General features: G+C 38.4%; 1 protein-coding gene and 1 pseudogene across 50 annotated transcripts in view; both read left to right on the forward strand.

Moving 5' to 3' along the window:
* Nucleotides 1-24,518, forward strand: part of PLEKHA5 (pleckstrin homology domain containing A5) — a 245,580-nt gene that overhangs the window by 168,694 nt on the left and 52,368 nt on the right. For 26 of the 50 annotated variants that reach the window (XR_010147987.1, XM_016923033.4, XM_054664130.2 and 23 more), the window contains 5 exons: nt 16,010-16,090; nt 21,219-21,254; nt 21,754-21,816; nt 23,490-23,570; nt 23,698-23,847. Coding sequence is in view for 47 of the 50 variants with exons in the window: in XM_016923033.4 (XP_016778522.1) it covers nt 16,010-16,090; nt 21,219-21,254; nt 21,754-21,816; nt 23,490-23,570; nt 23,698-23,847 (411 nt within the window). In the remaining 3 variants the exon portion in view is untranslated. Of the gene's footprint in view, nt 1-15,960; nt 16,091-21,218; nt 21,255-21,753; nt 21,817-23,489; nt 23,571-23,697; nt 23,848-24,518 lie in introns of all 50 variants that reach the window. The other 24 variants (XM_054664151.2, XM_016923042.4, XM_016923049.4 and 21 more) reach the window with 3 other exon arrangements.
* On the forward strand, nt 215-9,533 carry LOC104001490 (serine/arginine-rich splicing factor 11-like; annotated as a pseudogene).

Consider the following 24,518-nt stretch of genomic DNA (forward strand, 5'->3'; position numbering starts at 1 on the left):
TTATTGAATACATCTTCCTTCAGAAGGAACTCACTGGGCTTTGAGAGCCATCAGCACTCTTGCTTTACTATTTGCTTAGACTAGGAACTTAAGGCTGGCACCTTAAAACCCCCAGTGGAAAAGAGGATAACACATAGAGAAAGTGAGGCCGAGTCTCCTCTACAGGCTATGGCTGGGACAGCCTGACACCAATCTCTCACAGTCTGGCTGACTGATGAAGAAGAAGAAAAACAAGTGGCAGAATACCTGGAAGGACCTAAGGTATGACAAGCCTCCTTGGCATCCTGCCTGCCTCTCCATCACTGTAAGGATGGAGATTTTCCAAATTTGTGAAAATGGCAGAATTAAGTCAGACAAGTGCCTGGAGTTCTATTATGTTCTCCTAAAATCTTGTCTGCCCAACATCAGCATGTATTAAAGGTAAACTGATGACTTTAAACTGGAATTAAATGTACTTTAAAAACAGTTTCACTGAAAATGGAAAAATCATGAGATTCTATAGAACTGTCTGAACAGATTTTTTTTAGCTGATTACATGTTGGCATGGTGTTTGCTCAGGAGAACAAAGGCTACCATAACACCTCATGTATATGAGATCCCTCATTACCATTTAGTCAGCAAATCTTGGCAATGCTTCTCCTGAATCTTTAGTCAGCAAATCATTTAGTCAGCAAATCTCTGTAATGCTTCTCCTGAATCTTTGCATGCACATAGCAATATTCCTGTTCTCACATCTAGATTTCGTCATGTATCCCGTTTTATTGTATAGTAGTCTTGGATATTCCTCATCTTAATTTCCCTGGCTTTGGATAATAAGTTTGTTAACTGTAAGCCTCCACTCTCACATTTGTAACAGAGTAGTAATGTGAACCTTTAAGGGTTGTTAGGGATTAACTGAGGTAATATCTATAAACTTCTTAACACAGTAAGAGGAGCTAGTAAGCCCTCGGTAAATGGGAAGTCTATGACTGCTGAAATTGAAATTAGGTCCAGTTGCTCATTTAATCTTCCTAAAGCTCCTGCCACATTATGTCTTTTAGCCAACTCAGGAAATTTCACAGACTCCTTTTGCCTTACCAAAAAAAGTCTCTTTTTGCCATTTAAGCCTTCAGTCTTCCACCACAACACCACAACTTCTGAAATAATTCCTCCCCCATAAACCCGTTTCTCCAGCCAGTGACTCACCATTTCTCAGATACTTGCAAAGCACTCCGTTCTCTGCATGGTGTACCTGTGTAGTGCCTGTTCAACCTTACTGTGTAAGTATCACTTTACAGTTCACAAAGCACCATCCTATACAACATCCCACTTGTTTCACATACACAGGCTCTGCAGCATATGGACCAATTAACCTTTATCCCCATTAAATCAGATTCCATGACTTTCCCAAAATCATAAGCTAGAGTGAAAACCTTGTATTAATGGATTTTCTTTCATCTTTTAAAAATTCTATTTTAACTTCTTTCAAAGTTAATGGATCATTCTGTTCTTAGAGTTTGGCTGCAGTCTTTGTTACCTGAGGAATATCAGCTTCTAGCTATGGCTCTAACAAGACAGCAAAGTGAAAACAAAATGTCCCTACCTATTCTAAAATGCATAATAGTTATACAATTCTATTTTTATTTACAAAATATTATAAATACTATTTTACAGTTACAAAATTATAAAAGTAGCTCATTATACCAGGCTTTGCTTCTGTCTTAATTTTACAGTAGGTTTTGCCTCTGTCTTAATTTTATGTACGTTTTTCAGCAAGTTTATTCATTCTGCAAAGATTTATGGAACTCAGGATGCAAAGATAAGGCATGATGCTAATGCCCACAATGTAGAATTCCTGTTCAAAACTTGGAAGGAAATGAGGTTGAGTATAAATGCCAAAAACATTTCTAAAATTGACCTAAAGGTGTCATTATGTTGTTGAAACATAAGCTAATAAATCTTTGAATTAATGGTAGGAATTCAGCTACTCAGTGCCATTTGTAACTTTGTAAGAACACAGTTAACCATTGATAAAATCCAGATCCTTCTATCTAGAAGTTATTTTAATTTTGATTTAAAATTTGGACGGGTGCGGTGGCTCACACCTGTAATCCTAGCACTTTGGGAGGCCGAGGTGGGTGGATCACCTGAGCTTGGGAGTTCAAGACCAGCCTGACCAACATGGAGAAACCCCATCTCTACTAAAAAAAAAAAAAAAACAAAATTAGCCTGGCGTGGTGGCACATACCTGTAATCCCAGCTACTCAGGATCTTGAGGCAGGAGAATCTCTTGAACCCAGGAGGCGGAGGTCGTGGTGAGCCGAGATCGCGCCATTGCATTCCAGCCTGGGCAACAAGAGCGAAACTCCGTCTCAAAAATAAAATAAAATTCAAGTATATTTTAGAATAGATTTATCCATGGCAAGAACAAGTACCTTTTTGACAGAGATGTAAGATTTTCACTTCAGGAATGTTTTTTCACTTAAAAATGGTAGATTTTAGTGTATCCTTAAAATATTTGCAAAGAAGAAAATGTGACAATTTCAAACCTTATGTTCACAGTAAAAGATTTTTTTAATTCATCTTGAGTTCTTTTAATATTTCCTGTTTCCTGTGGATGCCAGGGATAAACATAGTAGTAGCCTTGCTTGAAATTAAAGGAACAGTGATTAGGAAAAGGCCATTAAACAAGGAAAATATATTAAGCTACTGAAGTAAAAAAAAAATCAGATCTGTAACACTTATCCGTAGCCAAATGTAAGTAAATTATTTGAAATGGCACTAGCCCAGGCCTTCAAAGTTTGCTTTCAAATATACCACAAGGACATAATCTATCTTCCTTGAAGTAAAGGGGAAATATTATAAAGTCTAGCTATATCTTTAAAAATATTGTTGATTCTTATGACTATATAACAATAGTAATGTTTGCAGGTTTTACTTATAGGAAAAATATATGATAATTTATTCAAATTACTTTAAAACTTCTGAAGTAATCTCAATAACCCCTTCAGTTATAAAGAGACTTATTTACATTCTTCTGTTACTGAAGTCACTTCAAATTTCCCTGCTTCCTGTTGAAGAGTGGTTTCAATAGGTAGCATACCCTTCAATCTCAGGTTCCTGGACTGTCAGATGTGCCTAGAGAGAGTGGAAGGCAAATTTACATTGTTATTATCTAAATGACCTATTTATAAAGACCCCTGCATTCCCTAAAGCCTCACCCTGGGCATGTCGAATTCTTCAGCTTTTTAGTTTTGCTGCACATCTTAAGAGCTTATTGATGTAGACACAGGAGGACATTCTTGAGAAAATGGAGTATTCTGTGATTACGCTATGGAGTTTTTTGCTTTTGTTAAGACAGATTCCCAACTGAAAAAATCTTTTCCGAAGAAGTCATTAAGAACTCAGGAAAAAGTCCCTTTTCCTCTTAAATGGAAACTGACAGCAAGAGATGGGTCTTCTTCTTAGTTAACAGTGAAGGACAGAAGCTCTGCTCTTTATCCACCCAGACTGTTCAAGAAAAAGAACTATTGGCACAGAATTCAGACTCAAGTAAACTAAGTTACAAGACAGCTTGAGCAAAGGTTTCCCCTCCTGCAAATGACTTGCAGATCATGGGGAAAATCATACTTGCTTTACTGGTCCTCTGTCGCCGAGGCTGGAGTGCAGTGGCATGATTTTGGCTCACTGCAACCTCTACCTCCCAGGTTCAAGTGATTCTCTTGACTCAGCCTCCTGAGTAGCTAGGATTACAGGCGCCCACCACCACACCCAGCTAATTTTGGTATTTTTTATTAGAGATGGGGTTTCACCATGTTAGCCAGGCTGGTCTCGAACTCCTGACCTCAAGTGATCCTCCCACCTTGGCCTCCCAAAGTGCTGCCGTTACAGATGTGAGCCACCGCCCCCAGCCTACTGGTGTAGAATTTTTAGACCTGGTATCTAATATGATAGCCACTAGCAACATGTGGCTATTTAAATTTGTAGTTACATATATATATAAGTAAAAACATTTCCTCAGTCATGCTAGCCCCATTTCAACTAGTCAATATTGAACTACACAGATGTGGAACATTTCCAACATCACAGAAAGTTCTGTTGGACAGCACTGTTCTGTATGAATTTTTTTTTTTTTTTTTTTTTTTTTTTTGAGACGGAGTCCTGCTCTGTTGCCCAGACTGGAGTGCAGCAGCGCCATCTCGGCTCACTGCAACCTCCATTTCCCGGGTTCAACTGATTCTCCTGTTTCAGCCTCCTGAGTGAATGAGACTACAGGCGCACGCCACCGCACCCAACTAATTTTTGCATTTTTAGTAGAGACGGGGTTTCACCATGTTGGCCAGGCTGGTCTCGAACTCCTGAACTCAGGTGATCCACCCACCTCAGCCTCCCAAAGTGCTGGAATTACAGGCGTGAGTCACCGCATCCAGCCTCTAGATTATTATATAAACTTTCAAGAGAGCAATTAAGCCACTGCTTAATCACTTGTTATTTTTAAGGGGAGTATGGAGAATTAATTTTTTCTAAGGATGAATTATATGAATGACCATCTTGGCTCTGCTCACTACTCATCTCTTTTCCCCCTCCCCAAATGATTCAGGAGCATTTTACCTCATGAGTTAGAATATCCTATTTTTTCTGAGTTCAGAGCTGGTCCAATTTCTCCAGAGATAGATTTGAAACAGACATTTAAAAGCTACTAAAGTAGCTGGCGCAAGGCTGTATAGTCCCAGCTACCAGGTAGACTGAGGCAGAAAGATAACACTTGAGTCCAGGAGTTGTGGGCTTTTGTGCACTATGCTGATCAGGTGTCCACACTAAGTTCAGCATCAATATGGCAACCTCCTGGGAACGGAGGACCACTGGGCTGCCTAAGGAGGGGTGAGCCAGCCCAGTGGGAAATGCAGCAGGTCAAGACTTCCGTGCTGATCAGTAGTGGGATCACATCTGTGAATAAGCACTGCACTCAAGCCTGGGCAACATAGTGAGACCCCATTGTTTTTGTTTTTGTTTTTTAAAGATATCCTTTCTTTGAGCTTTTTTTTTGAGACATGATCTGGCTTTGTCACCCAGGCTGGAGTGCAGTGGCAATCATGGCTCACTGCAGCCTCAACCCCCTAGGCTGAAGTGATCCTTCTGCCTCAGCCTCTCAAGTAACTGGGACCACAGGCCTGCACCACCATGCCCAGCTAATTTTTTGTAGAGAGGGGGGTTTCACCATGTTGCCCCTGCTGGTCTCAAACTCCTGGCCTCAAGTGATCCACCTGCCTTGGCCTCCCAAAGTGCTGGTACTATAGGCGTGAGCCACCGCGCATGGCCAAGACCCCATCTCTTAAGAAAGAGAGTAACTGGCCAGGCACGGTGGCTCACGCCTGTAATCCCAACACTTTGGGAATCCTGAGGTCAGGCGTTCAAGACCAGCCTGGCCAACATGGTGAAACCCGGTCTCTACTAAAAACTCAAAAATTAGCCGGGCGTAGTAGTGGGCACCTGTAATCCCAGCTACTCACGAGGCTGAGGCAAGAGAATCGCTTGAACCAGGGAGGTGGAGGTTGCAGTGAGCTGAGATTGCGCCATTGCACATCAGCTTTTAAAAGGCGGTTAAAATCTCTCAATGCTATCTCTTATACATAGACAACAAGAAAATATTTTAATCTAGATCCAATACTTGTGTTTACTTAGTTTGAAGTTTTTTATCTTTGATAGTTGTGCAATTACCTTGATCAGTATCTGATATCAACTCATCTGGACCTTGAAAAATTCTTTGGCAGTCATGTTTACTTGAATTGGTGCCAGGATAGGACCATGGTTCACAAGCCTGACTTCTCAGAACTGACAGTAAATCTTCAGAAAGACAAAAACAAAGTACAATACTCAAGGCTGTCTTTCCCCCAGTCCCCAATAAGAATTGCCAGGGCCCAGACCTGTAAAGGTTTTAAATCTCCATAGGTAGTTTTATGGGGGCGCGGGGGCTTTTTTTTTTTTCTTTTGCCAGATATGAGAACTACACCAAAGAAAGGAGAAAAGTCAGCTGGGTGTGATGCCTCATGCCTGTAATCCTACCACTTTGGGAGGCCAAGACGGGTGGATCTCTTGAGCCCAGGAGTTCGAGACTAGCCTGGCCAACATGGCGAAACCCCTTCTTTCTTTTTTTAAAATTTTTTAGTTAGAAATGAAAAAAAGAAAGAAGTCTAGGTTTTCTGAAACAAGCACTGTCTTGGTGCTACCTATTTTCATGTGTGGACACATAGAAAGCGAGGATATTTGTACAGCACCTTGAAACAAGCAGGAGGTGACGTCATGAGCCTTAGCCCTGCAGGGACCAGACTAGGCCTTCTGAAGCTGAGGTGGTCCTTGTCCCCACGCCTTGTAACCCATTTCCAGCCCATGGGTGTCAGTTGGGAAATTCTACACAAGATCCTAGTAGATGTAATTACATATAATTCAATGGTTTTTGTTGATGGGGTTTTAAAATCAAGTTATTCAATAGGTGGGGTGCAGTGGCTCACGCCTGTAATTCCAGCACTTTGGGAGGCCGAGGAGGGCAGATCACAAGGTCGGGAGTTCAAGACCAGCCTGACCAACATGGTGAAACTCCGTCTCTACTAAAAATACAAAAATTAGCCTGACGGGGTGATGAGCACCTGTAATCCCAGCTACTCAGGAGGCTGAGGCAAGACAATCACTTGAACCTGGGAGGCAGAGGTTGCAGTGAGTCAAGATGGCACTGCTGCACTCCAGCCTTGATGACAGTGAGACTCTGTCTCAAAAAAAAAAAAAAAAAAAAAGACCCAGCACGGATGGCTTGAGGCCTGTAATTCCAGCACTTTGGGAGGCCAAGGCGGACGAATCACCTGAGGTCAGGAGTTTGAGACCAGCCTGACTACCGTGGAGAAACCCCATCTCTACTGAAAATACAAAAAATTAACTGGGCATTGTGGCACATGCCTGTAATCCCAGCTGCTCGGGAGTCTGAGACAGGAGAATCGCTTAAACCTGGGAGTCAGAGGTTGCAGTGAGCCAAGATTGCACCATTGCCCTCCAGCCTGGGGCAACAACAGCAAAACTCCATCTCAAAAAAAAAAAAAAAAAAAAAAAAACTATTTGAAGACTGGGCACGGTGGCTCTACTAAAAATACAAAAAATTGGCTGGACTTGGTGGCGCACGCCTGTAATCCCAGCTACTGGGGAGGCTGAAGCAGGAGAATCGCTTGAACCCAGGAGGCAGAGGTTGCAGTGAGCTGAGATCGCCCCATCGTACTCCAGCTCAGGCGACAATCCGATACTCCGTCTAAAAAAAAAACAAGTTATTCGTATTTGCCAAACAGACCTCAAAACTGCTGAAGAGGCCAGGATTGAGTATCAGATTTTCTAGATAGTTTTTCTAAACATTTGGACTTAGAAATTTCAAGTAAAAATGTGTTTTGTTGTGAACAGAAATACACCAGCATTATTACCTAAGTGTATTTCCGAGATGTTGCCGCGTATGTTTTCTTATTTACAGCTAGAGTTAATTATGAAAATTGTGGGGTTGGAGGCGAGGTGGGGGTGGCCGTTTGTTTTCTTGTGGTCTCCAACTAGCGTGCTCTCTTCGCCTCCCCCGCGGCGTGCAGCGGGGTAGAGAAAAGGTGGCGACGGCGACTGGAGCAGCAGAGGCTGTAGCATCGGATACCCACCTCCCACGAACCGGTTCCTCTTCCCCCTCCTTGCTGTGTGTTTGATGTGTTAAAGCAGGAGGGAGAACGCCGCGAGCAGCGCCGTGAGCAACACTACCATCGTCCCCAGCACTGCGGATCCGGGCCCTAGCGGCGGGCCCAGTAGCGGAGGTGGTGGCGGCGGTGGAGGCGGCGGCATCGAGGTAATAGGGGACTAATCTCCCCGAGCGCTAGCTCTGAGCAGATGCGGACTGTCTTCGGTTTCCTAGGCAAGATCGACGAACCACACCTCTTCCCGCCGGATAATTCACCTTTGCCAATCTCAATCTAGTTAAATTCCATGATCCAGACTCAGCAGTTGTCGCACCATGTCTGACAAACACTGTATTCCTTGACAGAGCTTTGATAACGTACCATATGCAGAAGGAGTTATTCCTGATAAGGCTAAGGCTTGTCTGTTGGCACCAGCTAATGCAATGGCAGGTCTTCTACCTGGTGTTGGCTTCCTGCCTACTCCTAACCCACTTACTCAGACTGGCGCTGTTCCACCGGCTGCTTTGGGGGCTCCTACTCTTGTTCCTGCCCTTGCTGCACTTGGGCTTCCTGGAGCAAACTTGAACTCAGTCTGTTGCCACAGATCAGTTGCTGAAGCTTATGAGCACTGTTGGTCCCAAGTTGAAGCATGTAGCTGCTGGTCTTGTTTCACCAAGTCTGAAATCGGATACCTCTAGTAAAGAAATAGAGAAAGGGGCCCCACATGGTGGCTCAGGCCAGTAATCCCAGAACTTTGGGAGGCTGAGGAGGGTGGATCACTTGAGGTCAGGAGTTCGAGACCAACCTGACCAACATGGTGAAACCTTGTCTCTAGTAAAAATTCAAAATTAGCCGGGCATGGTGGCGCATGCCTGTAATCCCAAATACTTAGGAGGCTGAGGCAGGAGGATCGCCTGAACCCTGGAGGCAGAGGTTGCAGTGAGCCGAGATTGTGCCATTGCACTCCAGCCTGGGCAACGAGCACAAAACTCTTGGCTCAAAAAAAAAATAGAGGAAGCTATGAAAAGAGTACAAGAAGCACACTGCCTAATTTCGGCTGCTATAGAACCAGATAAAGAAAAAAGAAGGCATTCAAGATCACATTCTAGGAGGAGGAGGACTCTCATCTTCTAGACACAGTCAAGGAGCAGATCAAGAGAATGATTACATTGTCAGTCTAGGAGTCGTTGATGATTCAAAAGCCCAAGACAGAGAAGATCTCATTCCAGAGAGAGAGGTAGAAGGTCAAGGAGCACATCAAAAACGAGAGACAAAAAGAAGACAAAAGAAACGTTCTAAAACACCCCCAGAAAGTTACAGCACAGCTAGACATTATAGAAGTACAAACAGAGAGACAACAAGGAAGAAGCAGGAGTGGAACAAGATCTCCTAAAAAGTCTCGGTCTCCTAAAAGAAAATTGTCTCTCTCACCATCCCCTGGGAAACATAAAAAGAAGAAGAAAGATAAAGAAAGAAATAGGTATGAAGAACGATCAACAAGCAAGAAGAAGAGTAAAGATAGGGAAAAGGACTGGGAAAGAAAATCAGAGAGTGATACAGATGTAAAAGTTACCCGGCTTTATGATGAAGAGGAACAAGGGTATGACAGTGAGAGAGAGGAAAAAAAGAGAAGAAAGCAATAGAAGCAGGTTCCCCTAAAACAAAGAAATGTTCTGTGGAAAAGGGAACTGGTGATTCACTAGGAGAACCCAAAGTGAATGGGAATGATCATCATGAAGAAGACATGGATATGAGTGACTGAATATTGCCTCTATGGGAATCCAGCTGTATACATGCATCAGTGTCATTGCTTTGTGTGATTTCTGAATGTTGTATTTGTTCATCTCAACCCTAGATGTATATAGCTCTGAGTTATTAATGGTTATAAAGCTCTTGTTATTGATATTACCTATTTACATCAAAAAGCTTTTAGAAAATGGTATGATGTAAGCAATTCTTGTCATGGTGAAATCTGATGGTGTAACCCGTTTTACTATTGGCGCTGCTTCATAACAAAAATGAAAAGCTATATGCATCTACAGCCAGAATGGATTGTTTATGTCATATAATTTCCTTTATTAAGTTCACTTATATTACTTACAGAATTTTATTCATTGCCATAATAGAGCCATGTAGGAAATGCACTGATTGCATGTTATTGTGGCAAGAATATCCTAAATGTCATTAAAATCCTCCAACATGATGGATCTACTTATGGTCTTGTTTGTTGACATGACAAATTAACATAGTTCCATCTGGAAATGAGCATTTGAAATGATAATCCGGCTGGGCACGGTGGCTCACACCTGTAATTTTAGCACTTTGGGAGGCCGAAGGGGGCAGATCACCTGAGGTAAGGAGTTCCAGACCAGCCTGGCTAACATGGTGAAACCTTGTCTCTACTAAAACACAAACGCACGCACGCACACACACACACACACACACACACAATTAGCCAGGCATGGTGGTGCATGCCTGTAATCCCAGCTACTCCGGATTCTGAGACAGGAGAATCACTTGAACCCAGGAGGCAGAGTTTGCAGTGAGCCGAGATTGCGCTACTGCACTCTAGCCTAGGCGACAGAGCGAGACTCCATCTCAAAAAAAAAAGAAAAAAGAGAAAAGAAATAGATAATTCTTTAAGCCTTGTAGCAAAATTTTTGTGATTTTGGTTTAAGTTTGAACGGTTATTATGCACTAACCTTTTTTGATGGCTAATTAGGGTTTAATTACAGAAACAAGGTTTCAAGTAAAACTGTCTTTGGCAGTGAATAAATAGTATATTTTGAAGTAGAGTTGTATAGTTTTTCATAAGATGTTTGGGAATTTTTTTTCCTGAAATAATTTATTCCACATCTACATCAGTGAAAGCTATCTACCTATCCTTAGTCCATCTTAAAGAAAAAAAAAAAAAACTCACCTCTTGCCCTTATTTTGAATTTTCCACTCTTTCATTAATTTATTTGTTTTAAACTCTGTTGGAAATTGACCTTCATATGCTTTTAAAATAAGACAAATCTGACTGGGTGTAGTGGCTCACACCTGTAATCCCAACACTTTGGGAGGCCGAGGCGGGCAGATCCCCTGAGGTCAGGTGATCGAGATCAGCCTGGCCAACATGGTGAAACCCCGTCTTTACTAAAAATAGAAAAATTACTGGTAAGCACCTGTAATCCCAGCTACTCGAGAGTCTGAGGCAGGAGAACACTTGAACCCGGGAGGTGGAGGTTGCAGTGAGCCTAGATCGTGCCACTGCACTCCAGCCTGGGCGACAGAGTGAGACTCTGTCTCAAAAAAAAAATAATAAAATCTCAAGTTGTATAAAACCGATAAATTTGTGTTACTGCAGTAGTATTCTTAGGCACACAGTGATTTCATGTTATATATGCAAAGTAGTTAGGCAACTGCTTTCTTTGTTACAGACATTTCAAGCTCCACTATGTGCAGTAAAAACAAAAGTAGGCTACAGTCTGTGCCATGTTGATGTACAATTTCTGAAATTATTTTATAAGACTTTGATAATAAAACCCTTTAACTTAAAAAGAAAAGAAAATTGTGTAATGCCTGAATCATACATTTTCATTCCTATTATTATGAAATAATCTGCCTTTTATAATAGCTTTATAATTTAGCAATTAAATGTAAATCTGTATTACCTGTTACTTCAAAGAAGGAATTAAAGTAAGAAGCAAAGCATTTAACTCATTTCAAGTGAATCCTTAAACATCCTATGTGTACTATTTAGTCTTTCCTCTGATTCCTAACACAATATGTAGACTGTTAACACCACTCTTAAAATGGTTTCTTGGATTCTTGTATTCAAACCAGAAGTGAATTATGTGTATTCTTTATTTATTTATGTATTTATTTTAAGAACTTGAAGGCCAGGCTCATGCCTGTAATCCCAGCACTTTGGGAGGCCGAGGCGGGTGAATCATCTTAGGTCAGGAGTTAGAGACCAGCCTGACCAACATGGTGAAACCCCGTCTCTATTAAAAATACAAAAATTAGCTGAGTGTGGTGGTGGGCACCTGTAATCCCAGCTACTCAGAAGACTGAGGCGGGAGAATTGCTTGAACTCGGGAGGCGGAGGTTGAAGTGAGCCAAAATGGTGCCATTGCACTCCAGCCTGGGTGACAGAGCGAGACTCCCTCTCAAAAAAAAGAAAAAAAAGAATTCAGGCTAGGCACAGTAGCTCTCGCCTATAATCCCAGCACTTTGGGAAGCCAAGGCGGGTGGATCGCTTTGAGCTCAGAACTTCAAGACCAGGCTGGGAAACATGGCAAAACCCCATCTCTACAAAAATTAGCTGGGCGTGGTTTTTTGTTTTTTTGGTTTCCCAGTGCCTGTAAAAGTAATGATTATACTGTATTCTGTTAAATGTGTAATAGCATTATGTCTAAGAAAAAAAAATCCTGTATTGCTAAAAAACACTAATGATCATCTGAGCCTTCAGCAAGTCCTAATCTTTTTGCTAGTGGAAGGTCTTGCCTTGATGTTGATACTTGCTAACTGATCAGGGTGGTTGCTGAAGGTTGGGATAGCTGTGGCAGTTCCTTAAAATAAGACAACAATGAAGTTTGCTACATCAATTGACTCTTCTTTTCACAAAAACATTTCTCTGTAGCATGCAATGGTGTTTGAGAACATATTGCCCGTCGTAGAACCTCTTTCAGAATTGGAGTGGGGTCGGGCATGGTGGCTCATGGATAGGAAGGATAAGGTGGGAGGCTTGCATGAGGCCAGGAGTTTGAGACCAGCCTTGGCAACATACCAAGACCCTGTCTCTGCAAAAAAAAAAAAAAAAAAAATTTAATCAGCCAGGATTAAAAATGTACATGCCTATAGTCCCAGCTACTTGGGAGGCTGAAGCGGCAGGATCGCTTGAGCCCAGGAGAGGAGGTCAAGGCTGCAGTGAGCTATGATTACTCCACTGCACTCCAGTCTGGGCAACAGAGCAAAACTCTGTCTCAAAAAATTAAAAAAAAAAAAAAGTAAAATTGAACTGAATCCTCTCAAACTCTGCTGCTGCTTTATCAACCAAGTTTATATATTCTAAATGCTTTGTTGTCAACAATGTTCACAGTACCTTCACCAGAAGTAGATTTTATCTCAAGAAACTACTTTCTTTGCTCATCCATAAGATGCAGTTCCTCGTCCACTCAAGACTTAGTATGAGATTGAAGCAATTCACTCACATCTTCAGGCTTCATTTCTGATTCTTTTTATTTCCGCCACATCTGCAGTTCCTTCCTCCACTGAAGTTCTAAACCCCTCAAACTCATTCATGAGAGTTGGAACCAGTGTTTTCAAACTTCTGTTAATGTTGCTATTTTGACCTCCTCTCTTAAATCACAAATATCTAGTATTCAGAATGGTGAATTCTTTCCAGAAGTTTCTTCTTTAATTCACCCATATCCATCAGAAGAATCACTATCTGTAGCAGCTAGAGCCTTATGAAATGCATTTCCTAAATAATAATAATTGAAAGTTGAAATGACTCCTTGATCCATGGGCTGCAGAATGGATGTTGTGTTAACCGTCGTGAAAACCACATTAATCCCCTTGCATGTTTCCATCAGAGCTCTTGGGTAACTAGGTTCATTGTCAGTGGGCACTCGTATTTTGAGAGGAATCTTTCTTTCTGAGTAGTAGTTCTCAACAGTGGATTTAAAATATTCAGTAAACCATGCTGTAAACAGATGTGCTATCATCCAGGCTTTGTTGTTCCGTTTTTGGAGCATAAGCAAAGTAGATTTAACATCAGGATTTTCACAATAGTAAATGAGCATTGGCTTCAGCTTGAATTACCAGCTGCATTAGCCCCAAACAAGAGTGTCATCCTATTTGAAGCTTTGGAGCCAGGCATTGACTTTCCCTCTCTAGCTATGAAAGTCCTAGGTGGCATCTGATTCCCATACAAGGCTATTTCGTCTACATTGAAAATCTATCATTGAATTCAGCCACCTTCTTCAGTTATCTTAGCTAGATCTTCTGAATAACTTGCTGCAGCTTCTCCATCAGCACCTGCTGCTTCACCTTGCACTTATATGTTATGGAGATGGCTTCTTTCCATAAACCTCATGAACCAAACTGCCAGCTTCCAAGTTTCCTTCTGCAGCTTCCTTATCTCTCTCAACCTTCATAGGATTGAAGAGAGTTAGGGCCTTGCTCTGGAATAGGCTTTGGCTTAAGGGAATGTTGTGGCTGTTTGATCTTCTCTTCAGACCACTAAAACCTTCTCCCTATTAGCAGCAAGGCTGTTTTGCTTTCTTATCATTTGTATGTTGACTGGAGTAGCACTTATAATTTCTTTCAACAACTTATTTCTTTGCCTTCTCAACTTGGGTAAATGTTTACCACAAGAGGTCTAGTTTTCGGCCTGTCTCAGCTTTTCGACATGCCTTCCTCACTAACCTTAATCATTTCTAGCTTTTGATTTAAAGTGATAAGCATGCAAGTCTTCCTTTCCCTTGCACTGTTAGAAGCCATTGTAGGGTTATTACTTGACCTGATTTCAATATTGTTGTGTCTCGAGGAATAGGCAGGCCCAAGGAAAGGAAGAGAGATGGGATAACGGCCGGTCAGTGAAACAGAACACACAACCTTTATCGATTTCATCATCTCTTATGAGCGAGGTTCCTGGCTCCCCCAAAACAATTATAAAGGATGAGCCAGGAGGATTGCTTGAGCCCAGGAGTTCAAGACCAGCCTGGGCAACATAATGAGGCCCCTGTCTCTACAAAAAATAAAAAATTAGCTGGGCATGGTGGCATGTGCCTGTAGTCCTAGCTATGCGAGAGGCTGATGTGGGAGTATCACCTAAGCCTAGGAGTTTGAGGCTGCAGTGAGCCATGATAGGGCCACTGCGTTCCAATCTGGGCAACAGATCACCGTAACACTAAGAATTTTTTGTTTAACTGATGTGTTGTTCCAAATACCTTTACATTTAATTATTAAGTTTGACAAAATTAATTTATTAATTAATCAGGTTGGTGGTAAAGTAACATGAGGGAACTACCTGGGTAGATGGAAACATTCTGTATGTTTTGATTGTTACATATGTGAATACTTTTGTCAAAAGTCATTGATGTACAACTAAAATTTGTCAATTTATTCTTCAGTGAAGTTTTTTTTTTAATATCCTCACTTCCAAAAAGCAGTTGTAGGCACAGAGATTTAAAAATAAATGGTCTAGTCTGAATGAAACTTTTAATTGGGATATTGTTGAAAGACAAGCATGTGTCTCATTATCACTTAATTGACTAAAAAGTAGATTAAACCAGTCACAGGAGGTTTCTAATTTGATAACTAAACAAATTTTATTGGCAATTAGACTGAAAATATAATTGTCTAGAAAAGAGTTTTAAGATTTAGTTTTTTCTTACATTATATTAATAAATTTATTAATTTTGAGATTAATGAACTTTTGTTGTAGACTTAGCTGAACCAGTAAAGTAGCATTTGTCAACCACGATAGAAATGCTTATTTTCTGTATATGAAAGATGAAAATTAAGCATTACAAATTACCATTATAAACAGACCTGTCGACTTACAAATGGTAAAGCTTTCTTGGCCTTTTACTATATACATCATGATGGTCTTTTGAGTGCTTTAACTCAAGTACAGAGCCTGCTAAAACAAATATTTTTCTAGAGGCAGTAATTAAGTACAACATAGCTGGAAATGTTAAGCTTGGTTTCAGACTACCTTTTTAGAAGCTGAGGAGACATACCAAGTCTTTGCTGAATAAGTCTTAGTTTGCATATCCTTGAGTAATTCTACATGTGGTGTTATACTGTGAGAAAATCCAAAATAGAGTCTCTATAAATGTCAAGATTACCTTTAATAAAATATGTGATTAAGTGACACATTCAGTATATTATATTTTAATACTTGTAGAGAACTAATTTTTTATAACCTTACACAGAACTGAATATCATTTTCAGCTTTATTACTGAATTCATAATCAAATTGTACCATTTTTCTCCTGATTGTGTAGGTTCTCACCCTTTAGTTTACCCTTTGAATTATGATTTGTCATCTATTTTAGTATATGTAGAAATATTCATTAATTGACTATATCGTGATTATATGTATGAAGTAAAACTAGTTGTGACAGTGTTGCAATTTGTAGTTTTTTCTTGGAAGTATTTCACAGTGTTTAATACTTGTTTGAAATGGTTTATATGAATTAAATCTGTACAACCATGGGGTAAAATGTAAACAACTGCACTATTAGGAAGATATTAAAGTAGAGGCTATATTTACAGTGTCGTCTTTCAAATCTAGCTATGCTGTAAACTGATGTTTGCTGTATGCTCCTCCTGATTTGAAATAGATGAAAGAAAATGAACCTATTATCACCATGGTTCACACAATGATTGAGAACTCGGCGCTAAGACCCCAACTGTACCAGCAAGTAAGGTCTTGGACAGTGAATGATACTGCTTTATCATCTGCAAAATCCCTCAGTGACAGTTTTGATTTATTCTCAGATTTACTCATGACATCAGTGTTTTTCTTATTTTATTTTTTGTTTATGTTTATTTGGAAAACCACAATTCATCCATGCTTTTCAAGATGCTGCAGTATTCTTAGCATGGCTTCGCTGAACATTTTGCTGTTGAATATTAAATGTGCCATTTTCCTAAAGTTTTTGTGCAGAGTATTTGATTGATATGTACTTGGAGGTCTGCAGTACATTTGCAAAATTACTAGATTTTCATATGGTTTTATTAACTTTAAAAGCATTATACCTATTTTTTAGGGAAAAGGCTTTGTAAAAATATTTACTTTCAGGGGTAGCCCTCCACAACTTCCCCCAACCTAGTGTTTTAAGAATACATTATATTTGTATGGGCATTATTTAAATCTAGTTTCTGTACTATGGTATGGTAAAACTTAAAGATAGCCACTTTTTAACATACTGGGGGTATTTTGTCGCTGTATTCTTACCATTCTCAAGCAGTCGTCAAGACTATCATAAGTTACCCTATTGTTTTTCCTTATTCAAAATGTGTGTCATGGAGTTGGCTGGCTTTAACTTAGGAACCTTAGTAATCTGCAGATCTGCAAAAGAAGTCATATGTTTCTATCAAATTTTTGTGTATCTCATGGTCTAAATGTTTCTAGCTATGTGTTTCTCAACATCAGCTTCTTCCACTTCAACACCCTCAAATTACTCTGGCGTGTGACCTTTACAATCTTTAAAAATCATGCAGAAGAAGAAAATTAACTAACATGAAAAATGAATATATATTTTGATTTAAATATATAAGGCACCTAGTAAAAAGAACGACTTTGAGCTCACACTGGCTTTTAAGGCCTCTATTTGGTTCAGTTGCCATGGGATCTGCATCACAGGGCCATGTAACTGAGGAATGGATACAATTGATCAGAGGGTGACTTATATTTCAGCACAGTTTTCAAAATATTTAAAGTATATTATTAGATGACTGAAAATAGTCTCAAATTTGCAATAAAGAGATTAACAAACTATTAAATATTTAAAGTTAAACAGCTTTACTTATCAAAAGAAAATGGAATCTTTCAATTCTTAAAGTCACCAGATTATAGACCTTGGTACTCTATTCCAAAGTACCACACCGAGAGTATTTGGAATAAGTATTATTCCAAAACTGATACCTTCTGCAGTGTCTGAAGCTGTCAGTAAAATATATCATCTATATGATGCTAAATTGACATGAGATCAAAGGGATTTTGTTATAATAGGTTATGTTTTTATCACATTTTGCATATTTTAGATGAGAATGGTAGCCTGGATTTCAAATCTGTTTGGTTTGGTTGGTTTTTTTTTTATAATGCTCAACATTCATGGTTCATGATGCGGAAGTCTGATAGTTTAAATTATTTGGTTGCATTAAAAGTTCTAATTGGGGTTTTCCCAAAATGTGGAGATCTGAAATGGGAAGGGCTGAGCGGGGGAAAAAAAGTGAAGATGTCTGAGACTGGCACATTATAGCATCACTGACCTTGAATACCGAAAGAGCAACAGATTTGTATAAATATTTCTTAAATTAATATGTGAAAGAAAACTAAAATTGTATAGAACAGAAAGATCTGAATGTCTAATGTCAGCAGCCTTGCCTGGGCATGGCTGAGTCACCAGTTACCAGGAAATCAGTGTTAACTCTCAGTGCTGTTAAGGCTAGGGAGTCTTCAGACTGTCTTATTTTTATTCAGCCACTAGTAAAGGACTTAATTATTAAGCAGGACATCCTTAATAGATTAAAGTGACAGCCTGACACATTTTTTAAACTGTGTTTATAAATTTGCACAAACTGAAATTATATTTTATTTTTCTCCAGGTTTCCCTCATCATGTTATTATCCAGGGAAAATGTACTGCTACAATTTTCTTTTCTGAAGTTGAATGACAGTGTTGTATTAATAAGTTATTGCTATTTAGCTAGAAATACAATGGCAAAATGTTTTATAACCTATTTTATTCTGAATCATAGCCACTCAGTTTTTGGAAATGTTTGCATTTTTCTTCCTTGGAGAACACTCAAGAAATTACCTAGGCAGTAATTTTCTTAAAATTGGTCAAATAAAAAAGACTTAAAACTGAATCCAGGCCTGTCGAGGTGGCTTATGCCTGTAATCCCAACAATTTATGAGGCCAAAGCTGAAGGATCGCTTGAGCCCAGGAGTTTGAGACTAGCCTGGGCAACAAAGCAAGACCCTGTCCCTGCAAAATATAAAAAAATTAGCCAGGCATGGTGGCACACACCTATAGTCCTAGCTACTCAGGAGGCTGAGACAGGAGTCCGAAGCTGCAATGAACTGTGATTACGATTACACCACTGTGCTCTAGCCTGGTGGGTGACAGAATGAGATACTATCTCTTTTTTTTTTTTTAAGCATTCTGTATTCTACACCACCTTTCACAGTTACATTTTAGGACCATAGTTTTTATAACATGATTAATACCAGTGAAATTAATCACCTGATAAGTAATTTGTCCTAAAAGATGCAATATCAACAAATGCCTATGGTTCTATGAGCATTTTTTGCCATCTGTGGATATAATGTCTAATTTCATCAAATTTTAAAATATTTCCCCAAAACTCCTTTTTCGAGTTTATGTATTATGTTCATATACTCTAAAATATATATAGTCCACATACCTAAGGGATATTGAAGTTGAATTTTAATTAACATATGTAACTTTGTTTTAATGCCAAGACAGCTTTATAAAAAAAAAAAAAACTATCAGATACTTTAAATGGTTCCGACATCCTAAATAAAATATAACACATGTCCTTATGTAGTTAATAAAATCTATATAACACACTCCTCAACCTGAAGTTGGAGCACTGCACAAGTTTATGTAATTACTACATAGCCCATTTTTTCATTTGCTTTTCTAGTGTTGCTAAGGTACTTTGAATGAAGTATTCAAACCAAACCTTTTTTTTTTTTTTTTTTTTGGCTAAAGGTGTATTTGAAAAAAATGATAAACAGTGTTACCATGAACTTAAATATGCAAAACTTGAATTAACCAGAATGCTCATGAAATTTACTTTTCTTTTTTTTTGGTAGGGCCGGGGGTTGGGTTGGGGGGTCAGAATTTTCATGTTGAGGACAAAATAGCAACCTTTTCAATTCTATGAAGGCGTTTTTTGTTTGTTTAAGGAAAAATTTTGTTTTCTTATGCTTTTATTCTGTCGTAAAAGCAATGTGTGGGGAGAGGTTTAAGGATTTGGTTAGTTGATGTCTAATGAATATCTATTGAATAACTTGATAAAAGATTTCAAGAAAAATTTCGGTGGTACTAAAAGTAGAAATACCACAAAAATCTGACTGATATGTATAATATATTTATATGGCTATAAAGGATATATCGCTCTAAAGTTGTAACTACAGTAGACATTTTTCTCTATTAGGATATGCTAACTGATGTAAAAATAAATCTGCAAAAAGATTCCCCAAATAAAAATAGTATATCAATATCCTAAAGATTTACTATAAATTACTAAGTTTTCACTTTAATATACTAATGTTTTTTTCTGTTGACTCTGAGACATAGGGTACATTTGATATTTTAATCTAGATGAAACATTGTCTGCTAGTTATATTCAGATTCTGTAATCTAGTAAAGCTGTTTTGCATTTAACTTTAAATATTAAGCAAACTACGGCCGGGCGTGGTGGCTCACGCCTATAATCCCAGCACTTTGGGAGGCCAAGATGGGAGGATCACTTGAGGTCAGGAGTTCGAGACCAGCCTGGCCAACATGGTGAAACCCCGTCTCTATTAAAAATACAAAAATCAGCCAGGCATGATGGTGCACATATAATCCCAGCTACTCTGGAGGCTGAGGCAGAAGAATCACTTGAACCCTGGAGGCAGAGGTTGCAATGAGCCAAGATCGCACCACTGCACTCCAGGCTGGGCAATAGCAAGACTCCATCTCAATAAATAAATAAATAAATAAATATTAAGCAAACTATACTTGAACATCTTAGTAGCTTATGACTTTTCATCTTTAATTTGTTATAAATATGAAAATGGAATTTTGGCATTGTCTTACATTTTTTTATCATAGATCTACCTATTTAAAACTTACTTCATATTACTTTTTTTCCAGATAGGAATATAAATTATTTTCTTGGATCTAGGTGCTTTAATTTACAATGACAGTTGACACTTCTCAGGACACACCTGAGGATACTTATTTTGAATAGTGTAAGAGTATTCTAACTTTTGTCATTAAATTCATTTTTCATGTAATATTCATTCCTATGAAAGTTTTGTGGTTTAACAATCACTGCATACCCTTAAATAGTCACAGATTCATTTGCATGAGGTATGTGAAAGTAATGTCTTGAAATGAAATATAAATCCAGGATTTATTGTATGTTTGGAATGCTTATATTTTTAACCTTCTCCTGATTCCCACATTTCTAGATCAATTCAAAGTTATCTCCTGTTTAAATGATGCTTCCTTTTAAAGCTGTAACTGTCAAGCAGTTTCTTTCATAGAGAAAACATATAGAATTGTCATTTATACATTCTTATGTATTATGCATATATGAAATTTAATTTTTTAAACTGGAATATAATTGGGACACATTACTTCTAACCCCACCTTGAAAAAATTGTGCCATTTAGTAAACATGCAATGAGCCCCATTTAAATTTTTTCTACTGTTTTTGTTATTTTCTCACAGTCAATATAAAAATCAAAAGACAAGAAAAATAGTGAAGTATTGCCTGCAGAGGCTATGATGTTATCTGTGGTATAACTGACTGGGATGGCTATTGAAATCTTGCTAAGCACAATCAGAAGTAACCAAAATATCTTTTAACCAAAATATACTGGGCAGAAGCTGAAGAAAGGATATTTAAGTACACTGAATAATTCCTTACAATATAGTAACATAAATGGAGTCAACTAACACACATAAACCTTTTATGAAATTTGACTATCCATAGTTTATAACATAGGCTTTCAGTTTTATAAGATTTCGAATGATTTTCCTCTTTTCAATTAAACCCATCCTTTTCCTTCATTATCTTTTAGTTCTTAAGACAGAAGAGCAAGATAAGTCTATATTGTGTATGTGTGTTTATATATTATATATATGTATACAATATGTTATAGGTTTTGTTAAGATGTGTTGACATTTGAGTGTACACATATACAGTGTGTGTTTATGTGTATACCGTGAAGGATGGTTTTGACTGTTGAACTATGCTTAATTTAAGTATTTGATTTGATACAGTTGCTACGATTGTATTTGTCAATTTTTTTATTAAAATAATGTGTGTCTTTAAAAGAAATAATGTAAGATACTGTATTAATTTTGTTTGACCAGCATATTATTATGTTTAACAAGCTTGTTACATACATCGTTTGTATGTATCTTGCATATTATATCACCGTTAAGTATTTCTACTTTGTTGATCAGTGTTTGAATTAAACTTCTAAAAGTATAAGACTCATTAAAATCCATTTTTGTTATGTTATATATATTTAATATAAATCCAAAGAATTAATAGGCTAAAATATTTTTAAATAAGATTTTTTAAGTTGCTATATGATTTTTTTCTTATAGCTGTCACAAGATGAAGGTAGAGGCACATTATACAAATACAGACCTGAAGAAGTAGATATTGATGTAAGTATTAGTATGATATATGTGGTCAGTACTCTGTCGTATTCTCCGCCAAAAACACTGGAAATAAGCATGACCAAAAAACTTCTTTCTCCCAAGTCCTCCAAAGTGACATCAGGTAAATTCATATTTTATGTGTGTGTTCTAAATTATTATTCCCTGCCCTCTACGTCCCACTGCTCCCTATTGTTAGCAGTCCAACGTTATTAAGCATCACTTAAATGAAAGTAAAAACTGTTTCTGATTTTTAGAAGTTACAGATTGGCTGGACACGGTGGCCCACACCTGTAATCCCAGCACTTTGGGAAGCCAAGGCGGGCGGATCAGTTGAGGCCAGGAGTTTGAGACCAGCCTGGGCAACATAGCAAGACCCTGTCTCTACTAAAAATACAAAAATTAGCTGGGCATGGTGGTACACGCTTGTAATCCCAGCTACTCGGGAGTCTGAGGCCTGAGAATGTCTTGAACCCAGGAGGGAGAGGTGCAGTGAGCCAAGATCATGCCACTGTACTCTAGCCTGGGTTATGGAGTGAGACCCTGCCTCAAAAAAAAAAAGTTATGGAAGACTAGAGACTGGAGACGAAGAATTGCTATGTTTTTCAGATAAAGTTTGGCCTTTAGAAATTTTATCACTACTCCTTTTTAAATTTAGTTTCTTTTAAATCATATTTTAGATTGCTGATTTGCCGTACATTCTTCCCTCATTATACCCGCTTTTCTTTTCTTTTTTTTTTCTTTTTTTTTTTTTTGAGTCAGGGTCTCTCTCTGTCACCCAGGTTGAAGTGCAGTGTCATGATCTCAGCTCACTGCAACCTCCACCTCCTGGGTTCAAGTGATTCTTATGCCTCAGACACCCAAATAGCTGGGATCATGGGAGCATGCCACCATGCCCAGCTAACTTTTTGTATTTTTTTTTTTTTTAGTAGACAGGGTTTTGCCATGTTAGCCAGGCTGGTCTCGACCTCCTGACCTCAGGTCATCCACCCACCTTGGCCTCCCAAAGTGCAGAGATTACGGGGGTGAGCCACCGAGCCCAGCCCCCTACTTTTTCTTTTTAACACCTTTCATTTTGTGTAGGCTGAGTCTTGTTGTCTGACAAAGATAAGGTAGTTATTTTAATAGATAAATGGCAAAGAAGGTAAAGTCTCAAATTTCTTGCTTATGTGTCATTATGCCATAAAGTTGGGGACATATTTCCAATTTGTCCAGTGTTTTCATTTTGAAACATTAAAACTGGTTTATTGTACTATTGAAATTTTATTAGAATACTTTCTTGTACTTTCATAATTAAGAAATTAGGGTAATATTAAGAATTTAAACACTAAAACCCTGATGAAAGTTATTTTTCTCCATTAATAATATTTTTATTTGTATTTCAATTAGAAGTGATCTATTGTTTATATTATTTTCTAAGAATCTAAGAGTGTGTTTTTTAAATATATAACAATAGAATCCAGTAAGCATTTTAATTAAGGACTGCATATATCACTTAACCTATTTAGCAGATTGTAGAGGCAAAATGCTTGCATGCCTATTTTTTAAGGATTCTATTTTTATAAGCTATATTTTAACTTTTATTGATTGAAATAAAGATTTTTGGTCATATAATGACTGCCTACCTCCAATTACAGAAAAAATAAAAAATTGCTAACAAGACATCTTCTCTTATAACCTAGGCCAAGTTAAGCCGATTATGTGAACAAGACAAAGTGGTGCATGCTCTGGAAGAGAAACTTCAGCAACTCCACAAGGAGAAAGTAGGACAATTATGTTTATTGTCTACAATTGATGTTACTTAATATGATTATTATCAGGACACTGATAAGTAAAAAGAATTAATACAATGATGCAGAACATTAAGTGTAATTCTTTTTATCATAATAGTACACGCTTGAGCAAGCTTTGCTATCAGCCAGCCAAGAGATAGAAATGCATGCAGATAACCCAGCAGCCATTCAGACAGTGGTGTTACAAAGGGATGATTTACAAAATGGACTGCTTAGTACGTGTCGAGAACTTTCTCGAGCCACTGCCGTAAGTAGATTTTTTTTTCCCCTAATAAAAGTAGCTTAACTATGTAGTTCTATTTTCTTCTCTTTTTTTAATACTGGGCTCTCTTTAGGATTCTTCTTTATTATTATAGCAGAAAACATTAATTTGTTATTAGTGTGCTTCTGTTTAGGAACATAAAATTAAAAGATTATTTAATTAGTGGGCATTCTGTTATTTACTTATTTACTTAAGAGACAAGGTCTCACTCTGTCACCCAGGCTGGAGTACAGTATTTTGACTATAACTCACTTGTAGCCTGAATCTCTTGGACTCAAGTGAGTGCTTCAGCCTCCCAAGTAGCTGGGACTACAGGCTGGCACTACTACACCTGGCTAGATTTTTTTTTTTTTTTTTTTTTTTTTTTTTTTCATAGAAATGGGGCCTCACTATGTTGCCCAGACTGGTCTCAAACTCCTGGTCTCAAGTGATTCTCCTGGCTTGGCCTGCCAAAGTGCTGCGATTACAGGTGTAAGCCACCACACCCAGCCAAACATTTTGTCCTTTGTGAAATGAGTGTTTTACGGGGGAGATAAGTACTCCTGTTTATTGCATTAAGAAAATAAGTAGTCTGGATTCGGTGGCTCACTCCTGTAATCCTAGCACTTTTGGAGGCCAAGGTGGGTGAATCACCTGAAGTCAGGAGTTCAAGACCA

This window comes from Pan troglodytes, chromosome 10 (assembly GCF_028858775.2).
Source record: "Pan troglodytes isolate AG18354 chromosome 10, NHGRI_mPanTro3-v2.0_pri, whole genome shotgun sequence".
Classification (NCBI taxonomy): domain Eukaryota; kingdom Metazoa; phylum Chordata; class Mammalia; order Primates; family Hominidae; genus Pan; species Pan troglodytes.